General features: G+C 35.6%; 1 protein-coding gene across 5 annotated transcripts in view; it reads right to left on the minus strand.

Annotated features, from left to right (window-relative positions):
• Positions 1–538: 538 nt before the first annotated feature.
• The window catches only part of FASTKD1 (FAST kinase domains 1), a 47,529-nt gene continuing 26,903 nt past the window's right edge, over positions 539–21,164 (minus strand). For 4 of the 5 annotated variants that reach the window (XM_045480116.1, XM_045480119.1, XM_045480118.1 and 1 more), the window contains 9 exons: positions 20,295–20,426; positions 15,356–15,842; positions 14,195–14,309; positions 11,904–12,032; positions 10,984–11,115; positions 10,509–10,622; positions 2,891–3,029; positions 2,124–2,238; positions 539–673 (listed from right to left, as the gene is read on the minus strand). In XM_045480116.1, the coding sequence (XP_045336072.1) occupies positions 578–673; positions 2,124–2,238; positions 2,891–3,029; positions 10,509–10,622; positions 10,984–11,115; positions 11,904–12,032; positions 14,195–14,309; positions 15,356–15,842; positions 20,295–20,426 (1,459 nt within the window). In that variant the 3' untranslated portion in view covers positions 539–577. Of the gene's footprint in view, positions 674–2,123; positions 2,239–2,890; positions 3,030–5,817; positions 5,869–10,508; positions 10,623–10,983; positions 11,116–11,903; positions 12,033–14,194; positions 14,310–15,355; positions 15,843–20,294; positions 20,427–21,164 lie in introns of those variants that run through there. The other variant, XM_045480117.1, reaches the window with a different exon arrangement.

Below are 21,164 nucleotides of genomic sequence, written 5' to 3' on the forward strand. Positions count from 1 at the left end.
GGCCACCTGTGGCAGATACACAATATGCAGTGCTGTATTCCCAGCACCTAAAACAGTTACTGACACTTAGTAGGCCCTCAAAGAATGAACTGTAAACGATTCAAGTTTCTTCAAAGCTACAAGTCTTTTATATTAAGAATTTTATACAATTTCCCAACCAGATAGTAGAGAAAGATTAAGTATTGGAGAAAGTAAAATGTCTGTTTAATAGGTATTCAATTGACCTTGAAATCAGTCAATTCTGTACTATCATTTTTCAGTTGAGTCAGGCCCCTTAATTAAAATAAGTTCAGGGGCGCCTGGGTGGCTCAGTCAGTTAAGCGGCTGACTTCGGCTCAGGTCATGATCTCGCGGTCTGTGAGTTCGAGCCCCGCGTCGGGCTCTGTGCTGACAGCTCAGAGCCTGGAGCCTGTTTCGGATTCTGTGTCTCCCTCTCTCTGACCCTCCCCCGTTCATGCTTTGTCTCTCTCTGTCTCAAAAAAATAAATAAACGTTAAAAAAAAAAAATTTTTTTTTTTAAATAAAATAAGTTCAAATGTGACACACCAGCATCACGAATTTTAATTTAAAACTACAGTCATGATTTGCCTTCTCCAAATATACATTCTCTCAGGTAGTCCATCCGAGCTTCCTTTGTTGACAGTGCCATAGAGTTCCATTCAAAATGAGAGATCTGTAAAATACGCAACGTAGTTTGAATTTAAAGTTTTAAAGCAACAACAAAAAGCATCAGAGAAGACTTGTAAGCACTACTAAGCCAAACTGTAGGAGCCTATTAAATTAGCTCACATAAGCATAAACCATTTTTAGAAGCCAGGTGGGTCCTTCTCCCAGATAAAGCCCAGATACCTCCTTCTGCCTCACGGCTACTTTCACCTTCCTGTTCCTACAATACCAACAGTGGACGTTTTTTCCTGTGTACCTTTCCTACATACACACACTAGCCTTTTTCTCTTGTATCTCTACCCATCTCCACAGTGCCTCTCTCTCTTGTAAGATAAATAAATATAAAAACCAACAGGTCTTCTGCAGATAATAAAATAAATGATTTTTATTTCCTATTCAAAAAACATGGAGAATGTCTGTTTTGGAGATATATTAATATAACTGTTTTTTTAATATTAAAAAAAGGTAATTCTAGGGGCGCCTGGGTGGCGCAGTCGGTTAAGCGTCCGACTTCAGCCAGGTCATGATCTCGCGGTCCGTGAGTTCGAGCCCCGCTTCGGGCTCTGGGCTGATGGCTCAGAGCCTGGAGCCTGTTTCCGATTCTGTGTCTCCCTCTCTCTCTGCCCCTCCCCCGTTCATGCTCTGTCTCTCTCTGTCCCAAAAATAAATAAACGTTGAAAAAAAAAAATTTAAAAAAAGGTAATTCTAAAACTGTCACATTAAAAGGGAACACATACTGGATGGACCTAGAGAGCATAATGCTAAGTTAAATAAGTCAGACAGAGAAAGACAAATACCATATGACTTCAGTCATGTGTGATTAAGAAACAAAACAAATGAACAAAGAAAAAAAGAGACCAAAAAACCGGACTCTTCTTTTTTTTTTTTTTGAGAGAGAGAGAGGTAGTGAGAGTGAGCACACGTGTGTGCATGCATGCAAGTGAGGAAGGGGCAGAGAGAGAGAGAAAATCTCTGCTGACAGCTCAGAGCCCAACACAGGGCTTTGTCTCACGACCGTAAGATCATGACCTGAGCCAAATTAAGAGTCCGAGCTTAACTAATTGAGCCACCCAAGAGTCCCAAACACCAGATTCTTAAATACAGAGAACAAACAGGTAACCATCTGTCAGAGAGGAGGTGGGTGGGGGGAAAGGGTGAAATAGATAAAGGGGATTAAGAGGTACAAACTTCTACTTGCAAAATAAATAAATTATGGAGATGAAAAGTAGAGCATAGGGAATTTAGTCTGGAAGACTGCAAAATGTTTGAGGACAGATGATCACTACATTTAATTGTGGTGAGCACTGAGTAATGTATAGAATTGTTGAATCATGCTGTATACCTGAAATGAATATAAAAATGTATGTTGATTATACTCCAATTTTTAAAAAAAGAAAACACATGTGCATCTAGTTTTCTGAGTTCTTTAGGGGCAGAATTACATCAGTATTTCATACCTGAATTACACGATACCCCAAAATTTCCAAATGTCGTTTTTTCATAGCAGATTTCCCCTTTAAGTGAGGGATGTTTCTACAAAAAGCTCTTGAGTCCAAAAATTCCAAAGCAATCCTACACAAGATTAAAAATATATATATTTACTTCTGAAACCAAAATGAAAAACTAAGTAATTATAAGCGTTTCAGGAACAAAGTTACATCTTCATAAATTAACAAAAACCAGATGAATATAAATGAGTATGCTAAGTTATTATTCTACTTAAATTGGTAACTAGTGACAAATAAGCCTACTCATTAGAATTTACACCATATTATAGTAAAAATTTCCATGCTTTCATTCATTTGTTTCTTTGTCCAACATATATTTATTATGCAACTACCATATGGAAGGCACTGTGAGGGACACAAACATAAAGAGATACAGCTTATAGTCTAACAAAACATGTGATACATATTAAGTAACTGTAATGCAGTGTAGGAAGTGGCTAAGTGCTATGAGATAAGTAGAGATGTATGGGAGCTCCAAAGAAGATACTATTTACTTCCACTGAGGACAATCAGAAGGTTAGCACTTTAGTTAGATTGCTAAGCTTTGGACAGCAAAGAACAGACAGTAAGTCAGAAGACACATGAAAAGCAAAGACACAGGAAAAGATAATATGAGCAGCAGATACTCCTACAATCAATCCTTGTTAACAGAATTCATTAAGTTATGCCAAATGTAACGTTTAATTAACAAAATCTGAAACTAAGAAATAAGATACCTTTCAGCTCCTGGTGGCAGTGTTGATCCAGTTATTTGGGTATTTGATTCCCAGTGCATTTCTGGTAGTTTAACCAAAGTTATATTATTGCTTCCATATGGAAGAGGTTTTTTTCTTTTATCCAAGATACACTCAAAATCTAAGGAAGTACAGGAATCAACAGTATGAATTAAGTAAATTCCTACAGGTATAGGTTTAAAGATATATTTTATTTACTTAAAAAAATTTTTAACATTCATTTTTGAGAGAGAGACAGAGAGTGAGAAGGGGGGGGGGGGGAGAGAGAGAGAGAGAGCGTGAGGAAAGGGCAGAGAGAGGGAGACAGAGGATCCGAAGCAGGCTCCGCGCTGTGAGTGCAGAGCCTGATGCAGGGTTCAAACTCACAAACTGTAAGATCGTGACCTGAGACGAAATCAAGAGTTGGCCACCTAAACGACTGAGCCACTCAGGCGCCCTAAAGATATATTTTAAACATGTATATACATATATAGAGAGAGACATACATATCTATAGACACAAACGAAAGAATGATGTACCTCCCTAATTACCCAACTTGTTTTATAAGATCTGGTCCAATGGCACCTGTCTTTGAAAATCAATCAATAAAAATCAACCAACAAGTATTACTAAACTAGATTTACATGGAGTTATATTTAGCACTGGTACAGGCCAAATCACATTAAGTTTTATTTTAATCCTCTTAAATCTCCTGGTAACATTTGGAGAAAGCTAAACCCACTCATCTGAAGGAAAGGTTCAAACATGTATCCTGTCTTTCCTGCAGGAAGTGTACATGAGAGTAACTAAATAGTTGATATGGGTAAGTTCTTTTTAGACAAAATCCAGCTAATGCAGAAGAAATGATACAGAGTATCACTACTTTACCACCCCTAACGAATGATGGATTTAGACAATAATTTTAATGGCTAATAAAATCTGTAGGTGAAAAACTGATAGGAGAACTTTCTAATGGATAAGCTGATGAATCTTTAATATAATAAAAATAAGACAACCAGCATAGTGAGTCTTCTGATATGATGCACTAAGAAATTCATACCACTTAAGAAATAGTCTGGGCAAAATAAATAAATGACAGGAATCTAGCCTGAATCTAATCAAGCCCCTAGACCTAAGGACTGGCTCACAGGAAAACAAGGGATGCAGGAGCATGTTGAATGATACAACAGGGTTGCAACTGGAAAAGTCTAGATGGTGAAAAAAAATTTCTTTCAATAAATAAATTGTAAGGGGAAATGAGAAAAGTAGAACTTAAAAATGTAATGTTTGGATTCAAATTTCAAAAAATAAACAGTAAAATAAAACATACAAAAGACAATTGAGACATTCGAACATTGACAAGCTATGTGATATTAAGAAATTATTGGGGCGCCTGGATGGCTCAGTTGGTTAAACGTCCAACTTCATTTGGTCATGGTCCAACCTTCGTTTGGACAGGTCATGATCTCACAGTTCCTGAGTTCCAGCCCTGTGATCCGGCTCTCTGCTGTCAGCACAGAGCCCACTTCGGATCCTGTTCTCTCTCTGCCCCGCCCAAGCTCTCACGTACACACTCTGTCAAAAATAAACACGTAACACGTATTTTTTTAAGTTTACTTACTTATGAGAGAGAGAGAGAGAGAGAGAGAGAGAGAGAGAGGAAATAAATGAGCAGAGGACAGGCAGAGAGAGGGAGAGGGAGAATCCCAGGCAGGCATTTGCTGTCAGCACAGAGTTCGACCTGGGGGGCTTGATCCCAGGAACCACTGAGCCACCCAGGCTCCCCAAAAATAAACATTTAAAAAATTATTATGAATGGCTATAGGGGTGATCATGATGGTACTGTGGTTATGCATCTTTTTAGATATACATTTCAAGATGGTATGTCTGATTTGCTTGAAAAGGATCAAGTGAATTTTGATAACTGTTGATGCTGGGTGGAGGTTCATCATGCTATTCTATCTTTGTACTTGTTTTGAAATTTTTTTGTAATAAAAACAATGGTAAAAATATTTAAACCAAGAAAAACAAAACAGGACCGAAATGAAAAAAGAAACAACAAATGAAAAGGAGGAAAGAGTAGGTTTAGTTATCTGCTTTTTATACATAAGGGAAACTGAGGCACTGAAGCAACTTCAAGCTAAGTATCAAACATGAAATATAGTTCTCTCATTGAGGGAACGAATTCTGGAGCTAGAATGCCTAGGTCAAATACTGGCTCAGCCATTTGCCAACTATATAACCTTGGGCACACAATAATGTCTCTGGGCCTCAATTTCCTAATATATGAAATAGAATAATTTATGTATCTAGTAAGGGCATAATAAAAGTTTATTATATATAAAGCATTGAAGACGGCATCTAACATGTAAGAAACAATATGTAGTTATATCAATTGCTATTGCTGTTGTTGTATGAAACTGCAGCATTGTTTGACAGCTGCGTGTACCAACAAAATATCCTCAAAAAAATCTAAGGATTAAATAAACCATCACACACTCACTCAATGAAATATGTATGAAGTCACTAAAAATAATATATATCTATGGGCACAGAAAAATATTTACAATATGTAAACATAGCTACAACCACTATATAGAATAAGCCCTTTTTTGTTTTAAACAAGTCAGAAAAACAGAAAGAGTAAACAATGATTAAACATGGTAATTCTTCTTTTTTGTTATCTGTACTTTCTGGATTTTTTAAGTATATATTTTGTAATTTTTTTAAAAATGTGTGTCTTGAGGCTCCATAGCTCAGGGGTTAGAGCACTGGTCTCGTAAAATGTGTGTCTTTTTTGGGGGCGCCGGGATGGCTCACTCGATTGGGCATCCGACTTTAGCTCAGGTCATGATCTCATGGCTGGTGACTTCAAGCCCCGTGCCAAACTCAGTGCTGACAGCTCAGAGCCTGGAGCTTGCTTCGGGTTCTGCTTCTCCTCTCTCTCTGCCTGTCCCCCACTCACACTTTGTCTCTCTCTCCTTCAAAAATAAATAAACATTAAAAAAATTTTTTTAATATGGGTTTTTAAAACCCTAAGCAATGCTTCCAATCCACAGTTATTAATCATACTATTATACTATCTTAATTATGCCATATCCATATACACAAATATTACCAGTTAAACCTCATTTTAATGATTTATATACATTTTCACATAAAAATAAGCCCCTTGACAGCAGGAAGTACAAACATGAGTTGGAAATACAATGGGATATAGTAATCCTGGTTTCAGTACTAATTACATGTTATGCATGATTTGTAATACATGATTTTTTTTTTACTTTTTTCTTTTCTGTATTTTCCAAATGTTTTACATAGATGTGACTCTAATCAGAATGAAACATTAACAAAAATAATAAAATGCAGTAACAGGAATGAAGAGCCAGTCACAGTGCCTGTCACAAAGCTGGTGCTCAATAATTTTAAATTATGACATGGAGTTACCCACCATTTTCACATTCATACTTTAGTGCATTTCCTTCCTTTAGTGCATTATTTTTACAGGAGTATATTTTAAAATATACAGATATATAATTTTTTTAATGTTTATTTATTTTGAGAGAGAGAGAGAGAGAGAAAGGGAGTAAAATGGGGTCGGGGGGAGGATGCAGAGAGACAGGGAGAGAATCCCAAGCAGGCTCCTGTCAGTGCAGAGCCCGACGCAGGGCTCAATATCACAAACCATCAAGAAAAATCAAGAGTTAGATGCTTAACCGACTGAGCCACTCAGGTGCCCCAAAATACACATATATTTTAAACAGTGCAGATTAACAGGAGTATGCAGACACAGTCCCCAATCTGTGAGTTTTCAACTTTACAATGGTACAAAAGTGATAAGCATTCAATAGAAACCATACTTCAGATTTTTAATTTGGATCCTGTGTGGGCTAACATGCACTACAATAATCTCTTTTGATGCTGGGCAGCAATAGCGAGGACTGACAACTGACACAGTTAGAACCATTCTGTTTTTCACTTTCAGTAGAGTATTCAATAAATTATATGAGATATTCAATACCTTACTGTAAAACAGGCTTTGTGATAGATGTTTTTGCCCAACTGTAGGCTAATGTAAGTGTTCTGAGCACATTTTAGGTAAACTAAGCTAAACTGTGATGTTCAGCATGTTACATGTATTAAATGCATTTTTGACTCACAATATTTCCAATGTAAAATGGGTCTCCTGGGATATAACCCCATGGTAAGCTAAGGAAGATCTATGTCAATCTTTTAAAACAACCCTGTCACAGGGTGTAGGTCGTCCCCCAATACCTAATACTTCCATTCATTTTTAATAATAGAATAAGCTGAGTACATAACCCGGAATAAAAACCACATTTTCTTAACTTACACATAGCCAAGTGTGGCCATGGGGTATAATTAAAAGCGGTATGTGCAGAGGCGCCTGGGTGGTTCAGTTGGCTAAGCGTCCAACTCTTGATTTCGGCTCAGGTATGGTCTCACAGTTTGTGCGCCAGAGTCCCACGTCAGACTCCACATGTTGGCAGTATGAACCTTGCTTGGGATTCTCTCTCTCCCTTTCTCTCTATCCCTCTCCTGCTCATGCTCTCCCTCTCTCTCTCTCTGCACCCCCCTCCCCAAACAGTATATGCAACTTCAAGGAACGGTACTTAAGGGACACCCTTCCCTTTCCTTCCTTCTCCCTTCTGCTCAGATTATAGATGTGTTGGCTAAAGTAGAAGGAGTCATTTTGGGCCAAAAAGTGGAAGCTACATGTTGAGGTTGTAAATTATAATAAAATAGAAGGATCCTGAACTTTAATGTTCACGGAGCTGGCATCCCAGCCTTGGATGCCAGTTACACATATGGGAGAAGGAAATAAACTTTAAGTTCCTATTATTTGTGGATTTTTGTCACTCATGGCCAAATATAATCCTGACTAACATAAAACCAAACAACTGAGAATATGTGTTTTGTAGTACAAGATGAGGGTATTAATGACTATTGGGTTCAGCCTTCGGCTGAATACAAAAATCACACACATACACACACACACACACACACACACACCATCTGATCACCCATTTCTGCCCAAACATTTCTTCTTCACAAGGCAGACCATTATTTCATTTTTTGACAAATCTTTCATAAAACTTTTATATTGACATAAAACACTCCTTTTTTTCCCATATTTTTATTCTTGAGATAAATATCCACTTCTTCTTTCACATAGCAATCCTTAAAACATTATGTTATGCCCACCGTAACTCTTCCAGTTTTCAGATTAAACATTCCTAGCTTCTTTGTTAAATAAAATTTATCGGGCACTCACTATGTTCCAAGGACAGTGCTAAATGCTTTTCATGCAATATGTCAGGTAATCCTATTAAGTGGGCATTATCATCCCCATTTACAGATGAAGAAACTAATAAAGTTCGGAGGTTTAGGAACTTGCTCAGGGACTGGAATCTGTGCAGTTCCTGTCCTCTCTAGTTGTAAGACATGATTTCTAGATCCTTTGTTTCCAGGCCCTATTTGTCACTCTCACAAAATGTAACGCTCAAAAGAAGAATACAATACTAAGATATGTCTGAAGGCCAGAATACAGTGGGACTACTAACTTTCTTGTTATTCTTAATAACATAGTTTAAAACAGTATTTGACTTTTGGTAACCATTTACAGTATTAGTTTATATCAAGCTTTTAATACTTTATAACATCCTGTATGTATGCAGAAGTTTTCTAATCCTAAATTTTATAAAGTTTATGTTAATCCTCTTAAAACCTCATCTTTTCCTTTAAGTCCACATTTGAATTTAGCTATTTTTTAAAGTTTATTTATTTATTTTGTGAGAGAGAGAGAGAGAGAGAGAGAGAGAGAGAGAGAGCACACAAGTAGGTGAGGAGCAGAGAGAGGAAGAGACAGAATCCCAAGCAGGCTCCATGCCATCAGTGCAGAGCCCAATGTGGGACTCGAATTCACGAACTGAAAGATCATGACCTGAGCCGAGATCAAGAGTCAGACACCTAACCAACCGAGCCACCCAGGTGCCCTGAATTTAGCTATTAAAAAAAAAAAAATCTTATGTTGCCACCCAATTTATCAGCTGGCCAACCAACTTTATGTCATCCATGATGAAATCAGAATGCCTTCTACAACTAGACCACTGAGAAACAAGGTTAACCAGGTTAGAGTTGATCATACGTACCTATGGAAATCTTCATCCAGGTTGATAATCCAACTTAGTTTTTATGATGAACTTAAAACAATGAAATTGTTTCAGGGTACTTAGTGGAGAGGAAAAGAACTTTTGAAGATGTAGGAATGTTCAGTGAATCTGAGCCTGGGATTTACTTAGAATTTTTTAAAAATATTTTTTAATGTTTATTTACTTTAGGGAGGGGTAGAGAGCATAAGTGGGGGAGAGGCAGAGAGAGGGGGAGACACAGAATCCAAAGCAGGGTCCACACTCTGAGCTGTCAGCACAGAGCCTGATGTGGGGCTCAAACTCACAGACTGTGAGATCATGACCTTAGCCAAAGCCAGACACTTAATGGATTGAGCTGCCCAGGAGCCCCTGGGTTTTACTTACAATTAGTAAAAGATAAGTAAAAAATTTTTTTTGAAAAACAGCAAAATGCTGACGGTTATCAAAGCTGGACCATGGGAACTTGAGAAATCACTGTACTCTTCTATTTCAGTCTGTTTGGAAATTTCCATTTGATGAGACAATTCTAGTTTAATTAGTTCAGTCTTCTGGGGCACCTGGGTGGCTCAGTTGGTTAAGCGTCCAACTCTTGATTTTGGCTTATGATCTCACATCTTGTGAGTTTGAGCCCCGCGTGGGGCTCTGTGCCTATAGCGTGCAGCCTGCTTGCGATTCTCCCTCTCTCTCTGCCCCTCCCCTGCTCATACTCTGTTTCTCAAAAATAAATAATAAATAAATTAAAAAAAAAAAAAAAAACTTTTAAAAATAGATCTACTCTATGACCCAGCAACAGCACTGCTAGGAATTTACTCAAGGGATACAGGAGTGCTGATGCATAGGGGCACTTGTACCCCAATGTTTATAGCAGCACTCTCAACAATAGCCAAATTATGGAAAGAGCCTAAATGTCCATCAACTGATGAATGGATAAAGAAATTGTGGTTTATATATACAATGGAATACTACTTGACAATGAGAAAGAATGAAATCTGGCCTTTGTAGCAACGTGGATGGAACTGGAGAGTGTGATGCTAAGTGAAATAAGTCATACAGAGAAAGACAGATACCATATGTTTTCACTCTTATGTGGATCCTGAGAAACTTAACAGAAGACCATGGGGGAGGGGAAGGGAAAAAAAAAAGGTTAAAGAGGGAGAGAGCCAAACCATAAGAGACTCTTAAAAACTGAGAACAAACTGAGGGTTGATGGGGGGTGGGAGGGAGGGAAGGGTGGGTGATGGGTATTGAGGAGGGCACCTGTTGGGATGAGCACTGGGTGTTGCATGGAAACCAATTTGACAATTAATTTCATATTAAAAAAAATAATTATAAAATAAAAAAGTGGTCTTAGAGTGATAAAAATAAATAAATAAACAAACAAACAAACTTTTATATAAAAAAATTAGTTTAGTCTTCTGAAAGTACCTAGTAACCTGCCAAATACTTACCTATTTTATGGTAATAAGGTGTAAGAACCGAGGCTTTTACATAATTGGTTCCTCCTAACACCTCTGCTAACATTTTATAAATCTGCTGTTGTGCTCCATTCATGCTGCCAGTATCTTTATGAAAATAAAAATAATTACTTCACTTAAAATAGGTTAATCCATTTTTTAATAAAAATCATCCCAATTCTGCAAACCAAAAAACAAAGATTAGTATTTTCAACAAGAGCTTCAGTATAATACCATATGCAATGATATTAAATTCATAACAATGTAAGTTCTGTATTTTCTACCAAAAGAGGATTAGTGTCCTAAATATTAAAAATTCTTATAACACAAATCTCACCTACAAAACGGTTCTACTAAATAGGTCATGGCACTCGCAGCAACTCTGGTGTCATGGTTAGGCTTAGCAAGGTACTACCTAAAGTTTACTTTGGAATTAAACTTTGCTGTCTGACCCAAAGAAAACTCAAACCTTTATTATACTGTTGTTGACAGAAGCGGTCATGAAACCATGGAATCTGATACTCAGGGCACTCCAAGCAGACAGCTCTATTTAACTCCATAAGACGTAATTGGACCCTCATACTTAAAGATGAACATAAAACTGAAAGCAAAAATAAAATATTAATGGATTTTAACAGGTTTTTCACATTCATTTATTCCCATTATTTGTTAGTACTTTTAGTCTCATATTATAAAATCATCTCATTTGCACACACATGCTTTATATTTTTTAATTATTCAATGGTTTGATTAGGAACAACTCCTATGTCATTTTCACTACTCACAAACATTAGAACTACATTTTTAAAAATACAACCAAAGAATTTTCATTGACCTAATATTTCACATTAGGAACCAATCCTAAAGAAACAAAGATGAGGTCAGTGATTCATATATAACAGTCATTATTTATAATAATGAAGAATTGGAAGCAACCTACATGATAACAAATGCTATCACATTCACATCATGGCAGATTATATAGACACTAAAAAAATCATGACATCAAAAAATACTTAACGGCATGCAGAACTGTTCAAAATATAGTTCAATGACCATAGGCAACATACAAAAGTGATATATAAATAATCCAAATTTTGTTTTAAAATACAGATAGATATATAAACACACACATAAGAACAGGAGACAGACAGAAAAAAAAGATACACTCCAAAACATTATTTAAAGGGGTAGTTTCACTTGGCAAAAGATGATGAGTAATCTCTTACTTTCGTTTTTATACTTTTCTATGTTTTCCAAATTTTCTACAAGCAGGAAATACTTTTATAAACAGAAAAACATATATTAACATTCGAGTGCTTCAGTAGAGGTAGAGTTGAAACCTGGCTAAAAGCACAAGTAATAATTTGATAAAATATAGGTACATACGTTCAAGTTGAGAATCCATTTTGGCTAAGAATTTAATGTTAAAAATAGCCTGCAGCAGATCTTCCGGAAAATATTCAAGTGTGGCCAAAGAGAAACCAAGAAACACTAACATGAGAGGATCCAGTACACCTAAAACAAAATTACCATTAAAAAATTTATAATGTACAGCCACTTCACATATACATAAGTACACACTTTATTCAGTTCAAACCAGGTTTTTAAAAAATAATACAAACACAGCCTTTTTTAAACACAAACACAGCTTTGACAAAACTCATCTATACTGTTAATAAGACAGGATAGTGGTGAAGTGCTTACATCTGGGTGGGAATAGAGTAGGAAAGGGGGACAGGAGAGGATACTGTGGTAATACTCTGTTTCTTCACCTGGATCGGATTCCTTGGGTGATTCAGTTTGTATAAATTCATACTACATGCTAAGGATATGTAAATGTTCCTGTATTATTATTTCACTTCCATAAAATGTGTTTTAAATTGCTTTGAAAAGAGAAAGAATTCAAAACAAAAGGTCAATGGTGTATGTAAAAACTGGTCCTAGTCTTTATAAATTGGTAACAATGTAATATTGTTCAGAATGTGTTAGGTATCCCAGCGCCTGGGTGGCTGGGTTGGTTGAGCCACTGACTCTAGATAAACGCTCAGGTCATAATCTTGCAGTCATAAGATCAAGCCTCACATTAGGCTCCTCCCTTTTTCTCTGCCCTGCTCTCTGCCTCTCCTCTGCTCGTGTGTGCACTCTCTCTCTCTCTCTCTCTCTCAAAATACATAAATAAACTTAAAAAAAAGAGAATGTGTTAGGCGTCATTCCAACTTTACATATATATTAACTCACTGAAATCTCACTTCAGTATATGGCAGGAACAATTATTATCTCCTCTTTGTAAATAAGTATACAGAGGCACAGAGAAGTTAAATGACTTGCCTAAAGTCACACAGTTAGCAGCAAGTGGAGGCTAGACTACTATTCTGTGCTGCTGTGTAGGGATCTCAAATATCCAGGCTGAGTGTAGACACATGTGAAGCCCAGATTTCATATAGCAGTTCCTCCCTTTCCTGTCCCCCAACAGCATGACACATGTCCCAGAGTACAAGACTAAGGTTATTTAGCTGATTTGCCTCATCCAAGAGACATTTCTGATGAGAAGGAAGGGGTCCCTATTGACAGCAATATTCTTAGAAAGGACAACAAAGATGTTAAATCTTTTCTTCTGGATTTTTTTGCTGAGTCTATTTAATAAATCAAAATTAAGTCATAAATGAGGTTAATAGTAACCTGTCAAAATTATATTTATTCAAAATAAAGAAAATTATCATACCATTATTTAAAATTTTACTTATAAAGGCTCCCATGAATTTTCCAAACATTCTCTTAGTACGTCTTAAAAAATCAAAGCTATATTTCTCAAACTTTCTTCTCTTAAACATTTTATTTAAAAAAAAAAAAAGGATATGCTTCATTTCCTTCCATCAGAAGGAACAACACAAGACTGAACAACTGGGAGAGCACACTCTAAGTCTCAGATTCAGGTCTCCTCTTTCTACACATAATTCTGTTACTAAAAAAGGGTGTATATGAATGCCACACGTGCATACACCCATTCATGACTAAATATATACATATCACAACAGCCCATTTTACTTATCTATTTGCAGACAAAGTAGTATCAGACATAGTTCTCATATCATAGTATCGGTCAATGACAAGAAAAAGGAAAAAAAAAAAAACAGAATATCTAGATTATAAGAGACTAAAGAGGTATCATCCTAATGCAATAGGTGGTCCTTGATTAGATCCTGGGTCCAAAATAACCACTCTGAAGAGTATTTGGGGAACCATGGGCTGTGTATTAGATATTAGGGACTACTCATTTTCTTAGATGTGATAACAGTATTATGGTGAAGAGGTCATTATTCTTAGAAGGTATATGCTGAAGCAATTAGGGGTAAAGGGTCACAACACAACTTACTGTGAAATGGCTCTGAAAAAAAGTAAGAGAGCAAGAGAAACAAACAATAAAGCAAATATGATAAAATGTTAACAATTACTAAATCTGCCCATTGAGTATATAGGGGCTCTTTGATTCTTTCCATTTTTTCAAGTTTGACATTTTTTCATAATAAAAATGCTTCAAAAATGGGTACAAACTTTTTTTTTAGGTCTAGAACTCATGGCTGTTATGGTTACCCCTTAAATGAAGGATATCTCTTACCACAATGGCAATGGTATCCTCCAACCTACTTACTCAATGTACTGCCAAACAATATACCTACTTAAGTAAGAATTAAGGTGTTGAACGCAAATTCCAAAAAATTCATCACTTTGAGGTGGATCATAGTTCAAGATGCTAAATGGAAGAATAATAGGAAGGATCGCAAAAGGGTGGATCTGTATAAACACAACAAAATGTTACAGTTTAAACTTCAGTAAAACAAAACAAAATTTTAACCTAATTATTATTTTGGGTAGAAATCTTTTTCTAACGTGCTGAGAGTTAAATGAACATGCCTACAGTAAAATGATAAATGCAGCACTACTTATTAATTTGTCCACCCTGCTATAATCTACTTAATCCTACCACTAGTATCTAGTAACTCTAGTATCAACGTGGAAAAAATTAATCAGATAAAATGCAAATTAATTTTGTTAGGTGTAAAACCTATTCCAGGATTCATTAGTCATTAAAATGAATAGGAAATAGTGTCACTAATTTCCATCCTATCAGCACATTATAGAGACCCATCATATAACGTAATTAAGGAAGCTAATTAGTTTATAATCATTAGCATTTATTTTTCTTTCATTGATTCATTTTTTAATTTCATTATTCACTCATTCATCCAAAACTTAATGACTGCTAGGTACAACAGATTTTTATTTTAATTTGGGAGAAATATTGTCTCGTAAGTAAAAGCCTTATCTGATATATACAAGAGATTTTAATAAGTGAGCTTCTTCTCACATAATCCAAAAAGCAACATTTTACAAGTAAGTTCCAGAAACAAATCTGTAAGAAAACACACTGACAATTTAAGAATACACAAGTCAGTGTACAGCTTATATTTTTCTCATTTTTCACATTTGGGCTTTTGAATGGAGTCGTTCTTAGTAAAAGTAAGATTACAGGATTATAGAAAATAAAAAGAAAATAAAAATCATTCATACTCCATTTCCTAATACAACTACTATTAAGAATTTCCTTCTAGACAATGAAAGTTGACTACAGATCCTAAAAACATTGTAGTGAACCAAAAGATGACTGCTAATCTCCCCAAATCTATACTGCGGGAGGAAGAAACTTTAGAGGAAGAACAAACTGTGGCACCAGACACTAGGATTTAATTTTTAAACTTCAAATTCCAATTAAGTTCTCAAAGTACTTACAATGAACTTATTCTTTTAGAAACTGACAACTACATAAAACTCAATTTCACCTTTTCAGTCTGCTGAAGGACCACCGAAGCTATCCTATCAAGTAGCAAAGTACTGAGGTAGTTAGTTCTAGAAAGAAAAGATGCAATCTCAGCCACATTTTTGTAATTAATTTCATCCATCAAACGGTGTAAAGTAGCAACCGTTTCTTCAAGAAGTGACTCAGCAAACCAGTCTCCTTTTAAAGATTTAAGTTCTTCCCATAACAGATTCAAATTGGTGCATTTCTGTAGTCTCTGAAGACCATAGTGATCTAGTTTTTGAAGTAGTTTCAGCTGTTTCCCAGTAGTATTATCCAGATATGTGCGATCATAATGAATCCATCTTAAAACAGATGTGGCGAAACTATTCAGGTCAGTTAGGTCACATTGTGGTAAAACTGCTTCAATTCGAGATATCTCCACTTCATCTAGGTAAGGAGATGGAAGAATGGAAAGGGCATAGACCAGGATGGAAATATCACTAGGTATAACACTAATTTTCAAATAACTATAAAGGAAGGGGGAGAAAATGAAAAGAACAAAATTAATAAATCAGCAACAATAATGAAATATATTTAAAGTCTGAATATATAATTATTATTATAATTAATAGATGTGGTAGGCTTAAAATACAAGTTAGTTTAAGAAGGGTTAGATAAATTCAAAGATGACAGGTCCACAAAGGATTACTAAGAGAAGTCCTAAGATTTTCTAAGGCACATCCCAAATATTTTACGCAAAAATGAAATCATAGTCCCTAGCAAACCAAAGATCAGTGTCAGAACAATGTTTCCAGTGCTGTTGCTTGTGACAGATTTTGGGCTCAAAGTTTGGTCTGACCTGTCAGGAGCTGGTATGACCTAGCACAGGCCCTGCCATACTGTGATCACTCAGTAACACTAGTTCCCCTTCCCACTTCTGCTATATAGGAAGTCCAACCTTAAAAAAACAGAAAACACAGAACATACAAGTGACCCCATTTTCTACTCCTTTTTCCCCAAATTCCCATGATAACAGTCTCACCCCCAAAGTAAGAGTCTTGCTACCAGGACAGCAGTTGTTAAATCGCAAATAAAAAACTGAGAACTTTTAAAGACTCTTTTGGCTTAGACGTACTAGAAGAAAAAATCAAATCTAAATTAAAACAAAGTTGTTGAGCTACTTTTTAAAATATTAAATTAGCACATTAAAATAATCATAATAGTCAATGATAGAAAGGGTGCATCAACACAGGCATTTTAAACCTAAAAAGCAACAATATCATTTGACATGGTCAATTCCTGTCTAGGAAACTAGACTAAGAAAATAAACTAAAATGTGGGCAAATGTGAACCTATTTTGGGGCTCCTGGGTGGCTCAGTTGGTTAAGCATCCAACTTCGGCTTGAGTCATGATCTCACAGTTCATGGGTTCGAGCCCTGCATCGGGCTCTGGGCTGACAGCTCAAGAGCCTGAAGCCTGCTTTGGATTATGTGTCTCCCTCTCTCTCTGCCCCTCCCCTATTCATTCTCTGTCTCTCTCACTCTCTCTCTCAATAATAAATAAACATTAAATTTTTAAAAAAAATTTTTAAATATATAGGATTATGAAAGAAAAATAAATAAGATGCTAGCAAAGATTTGTGTTATGTTAATTCATCATATTTTTACATGGCTAAAATTTAAAAACTAAATATTCAATGAGGGAACACTTAAGTGAATTATGATACAGTCATATGATAGGTAATATCCAGTCATCAAAAAGATTTACAAATAGTTCTAAATGATGTGAGAAAATGCTAAGTGGGTAAGGTTAAGGGGGGGGCGGTGGGGAATACAAAACTAATCTCAACTAGAAGGGACAAAAAATTTTTTTTTCAATATATGAAATTTATTGTCAAATTGGTTTCCATACAACACCCAGTGCTCATCCCAAAAGGTGCCCTCCTCAATACCCATCACCCACCCTTCCCTCCCTCCCACCCCCCATCAACCCTCAGTTTGTTCTCAGTTTTTAACAGTCTCTTATGCTTTGGCTCTCTCCCACTCTAACCTCTTTTTTTTTTTTTTCCTTCCCCTCCCCCATGGGTTTCTGTTAAGTTTCTCAGGATCCACATAAGAGTGAAACCATATGGTATCTGTCTTTCTCTGTATGGCTTATTGCACTTAGCATCACACTCTCCAGTTCCATCCACGTTGCTACAAAGGGCCATATTTCGTTCTTTCTCATTGCCATGTAGTACTCCATTGTGTATATAAACCACAATTTCTTTATCCATTCATCAGTTGATGGACATTTAGGCTCTTTCCATAACTTGGCTATTGTTGAGAGTGCTGCTATAAACATTGGGGTACAAGTGCCCCTATACATCAGTACTCCTGTATCCCTTGGGTAAATTCCTAGCAGTGCTATTGCTGGGTCATAGGGTAGGTCTATTTTTAATTTTCTGAGGAACCTCCACCCTGTTTTCCAGAGTGGCTGCACCAATTTGCATTCCCACCAACAGTGCAAGAGGGTTCCCGTTTCTCCACATCCTCTCCAGCATCTATAGTGGAGGGAAAAAAAATTTTATACACACATGTGTAAGTATTATCACAAATGTATATATATCACAAACTGTTGTCAGTGGATGAATGAGTTTAGGAATGATTTTTATTTTCTTCTTTATACTTTTTTCTATTTTCCAAAATTTCCAAAATAATTGTTATACAATGTTTGGCCCAGGGCCTGACACAAAGTAGGTACTCAATTAGTACTAAATGAATATTTTATTCTTAGAGCCACAAAATATAAATACACCCTTTTATGTAAAGGGAAAAACTTTGTCTGTCTGCAGAATTGACCTAGGAGATAGAACTCTCAATATCTGCCAACCTTGTGATACTTGTCTAAAAGTAAACTCCCAACAGATACAATCTCTTCAACCTCCACTTGATGTTTTTCCTGGAAATAGTTCCTCAAATTCCAAAACTTACATGTGCATGTGTGTTCACTTACAATATCACCACATACCCACACCAGTATGGCTAAAATTAGAAAATAAAAATATACAAGTGTTGGCAGGGACGTGGAATAGGAATGCTCACATTCTGCTGGTGGGAATATAAACTGGTACAGATACTCTAGAAAACCATTTACCAGGATCTACTGAGGATGAACATATATTTAATCTATGAACCAAGAATTACAATCCTTGGTAAATATCTACAGAAGTGCATACATATATCTACTAAAAGATATGTATGAGGATATTCATAACAGCACTATTCATAATAGCCAAAAACTGGAAACAAAATATCCACCGCCTATAGAATGAATAAAAATATTTTTGTTATATTCTTACAAAGAGAATACCATACAACAAAAACATGGATAAATCTCATAAACATAATATTGAGCCAAAAGAAGCCAGACACAAAATAGGCAAAACTAATCCATGCAGTTAGAACTAAGTGTAGCAGTTAATCTGGGAGACAGGGGAAGCAGAGTAATGATTACATTTCAATATAGTAAAAAAAAAAAAAAAAAAAAAAAGCCACCAAAAGCCAACATTATTCTAGTAAATCAATTCCCTGTCTTCTCTGAATGGTTTCAGGAGCTTATTATATAAACATCTATGTGAATAGTTCAATTAAATTGTGTTCCTTCTAACATCTACTTAATATTGCTTGCACTGAAATAGGGGAAAGTGAGCACCTATGATTTTCATACAACATCTCCCAATTAGGGTTTGGATAAAATTTTAAATTACAGAGACATATAAGGGCCATCCTTACTCAGAGTTACTAAATTTTAACATTGTCATATTTGCTTCAAGTCATTCTATAAAGGAAATAAAACATCACAAGTAAAGTGGAATCCCCTTGTATGATCCCACTTCTGCTCTTATTTTTCTGTTAACATACCTAGTGGCAAACGGTATTCTATAATTTAACTTTTTAAAAAACATCGTGCAGACCAAATAAACCATGTCCCTGGGTCAGTTTATGAAAATTTAGAACATAAAATTCTTCATTCAGAGGCTAATAAAAGTCCATGCTATACGTGAAAAGGGTGAGGAAACAATAATCCTGCATATTAATACCTTGATAAGAAGGAAGTTATTTCTTCAAGAAAAGAGTGAACTTTCTACTAACATACCTATTAAGCTAAATTTTCACCTGATAAAGTGCCATCTCTTATTCTTCAGTTCAAATCCTTCTTAACCTTAACAGCATATACCTTTATTATAATAAAAATCATTTTGAACTACGTGCCAGTCTTTTGATTAATCGCATAGAATCCCATGTCTGGTCTTCCAGGAATCAAACTAAATCAAACTAAATCAAACTAGTATAGAAAAATGAAGGAGAAAAAGATTAATCTAGCTTTAGTTTCACTCAAGACATTATTCTGATCATTAAAATAAAAAAATTTTAATGGAAAACTCCATTTTGGCTCCATTTCCATAAACATCAATGGAAAACTAACTTCCTAGTTGAAATACAAATGTTATATCCATAGAAAAGCAGAAAATGTTAAATTATATACAAAAATGCTTTTGTAAGTAATATTATTCTTAGTATCTTATTTTAAAAAGTAGAAATTAAAAAAATTTAATGTCGTAAGACAATCTAACACGCCTTAAAATAGGCAAGTAAGCAGACTGAAGTCCCCTAAATATGAATGCTCCCAAATGGAGTTTTGCCTTGTTGGGCAGCTCCAATTTTTCGTAGTTATTCTATTCCTGCATGAAAGGAAAATGCCTTGGCTTTTGCCGTTATTCATGTCCTAGGGAACTCCTCGCCCTACTGGCTTCATTTCAAAATATACCAAGCATAAGCACTTGCAAAATGGGTATTGGAGGAGACAAGTGCGTTAACATTTTAAATAATAAGCCACTTAATTCTGCCTCCAAAAGTTCCAACTCTCTACGTAATCAAGCAAAACAGATGTTGAGTCTAGATTATAAAATAAATAAACACTTTGATTTTAACCTTACCTATGCAGTAATTCTCTGAGTTTCACAAAAAGCTCTTTATTTTGAAAATGGAGAAAAATCAGTGCTCGAGTTATCTTCAATAACTCTATCGGTTTATAGTTATCCAAATGTTTATGCAGAATTGAAGCCATTCTAAAAAGAATGATAAAATATATTAAAAATTCATTCACTTATTTATTAAACATTTACTGAGGAGCTCTTTCATGCCAGACATACACTGCTTTAGAGGAATGAATAAAATAAGGTTTTCTGTTCTTGAACAGCTGTCTCAAGAAGGTGACAGAAATGTAAACAACAAAATAGAATGATATAAGAGCTATCAATGAAGTGTGAGTGAAATAATATTTAATTATTAATAGTAAGAGGAGGAGGGCGCCTTGATTGCTCAGTTAAGCATCTGACTCGATTTCGGCTCTAGTCATGATGTCGTGGTTCGTGAGTTTGAGCCCCATGCCGGCTCTACACTGACTCCTTCTCTCTCTGCCCTTTCCCTACTTCTTGTGTGAGAATTCTCTCTCTCTCTCTCTCTCTCTCTCTCTCAAAATAAATAAATAAATATTTAAAAAATAATAATAGGAGGGAAAAGCATAAAGTTTCACTTTCTAAATTAAAAAGAACTCAGAAAACAGCCATCAAATTCCACATCTTCCCCCAAAAGAAATCTTTATCAGGATTTACTAACAATTAGCAAAACTGATTTAATTCTCTTCCTTAAATCCACTGGCCCTCTAATGGAACTGATTAAAAACAATGAGAAATGCGCCAAGAAATAGGGCATAAGGAATACTTTAAAAAGGAACATATAATTGATAATAAAACATTAAGTATATATCTGAACTATGTATTTTTTTTCTTCTTAAATTTCAAGTA

This window comes from Leopardus geoffroyi, chromosome C1 (assembly GCF_018350155.1).
Source record: "Leopardus geoffroyi isolate Oge1 chromosome C1, O.geoffroyi_Oge1_pat1.0, whole genome shotgun sequence".
Classification (NCBI taxonomy): Eukaryota; Metazoa; Chordata; class Mammalia; order Carnivora; family Felidae; genus Leopardus; species Leopardus geoffroyi.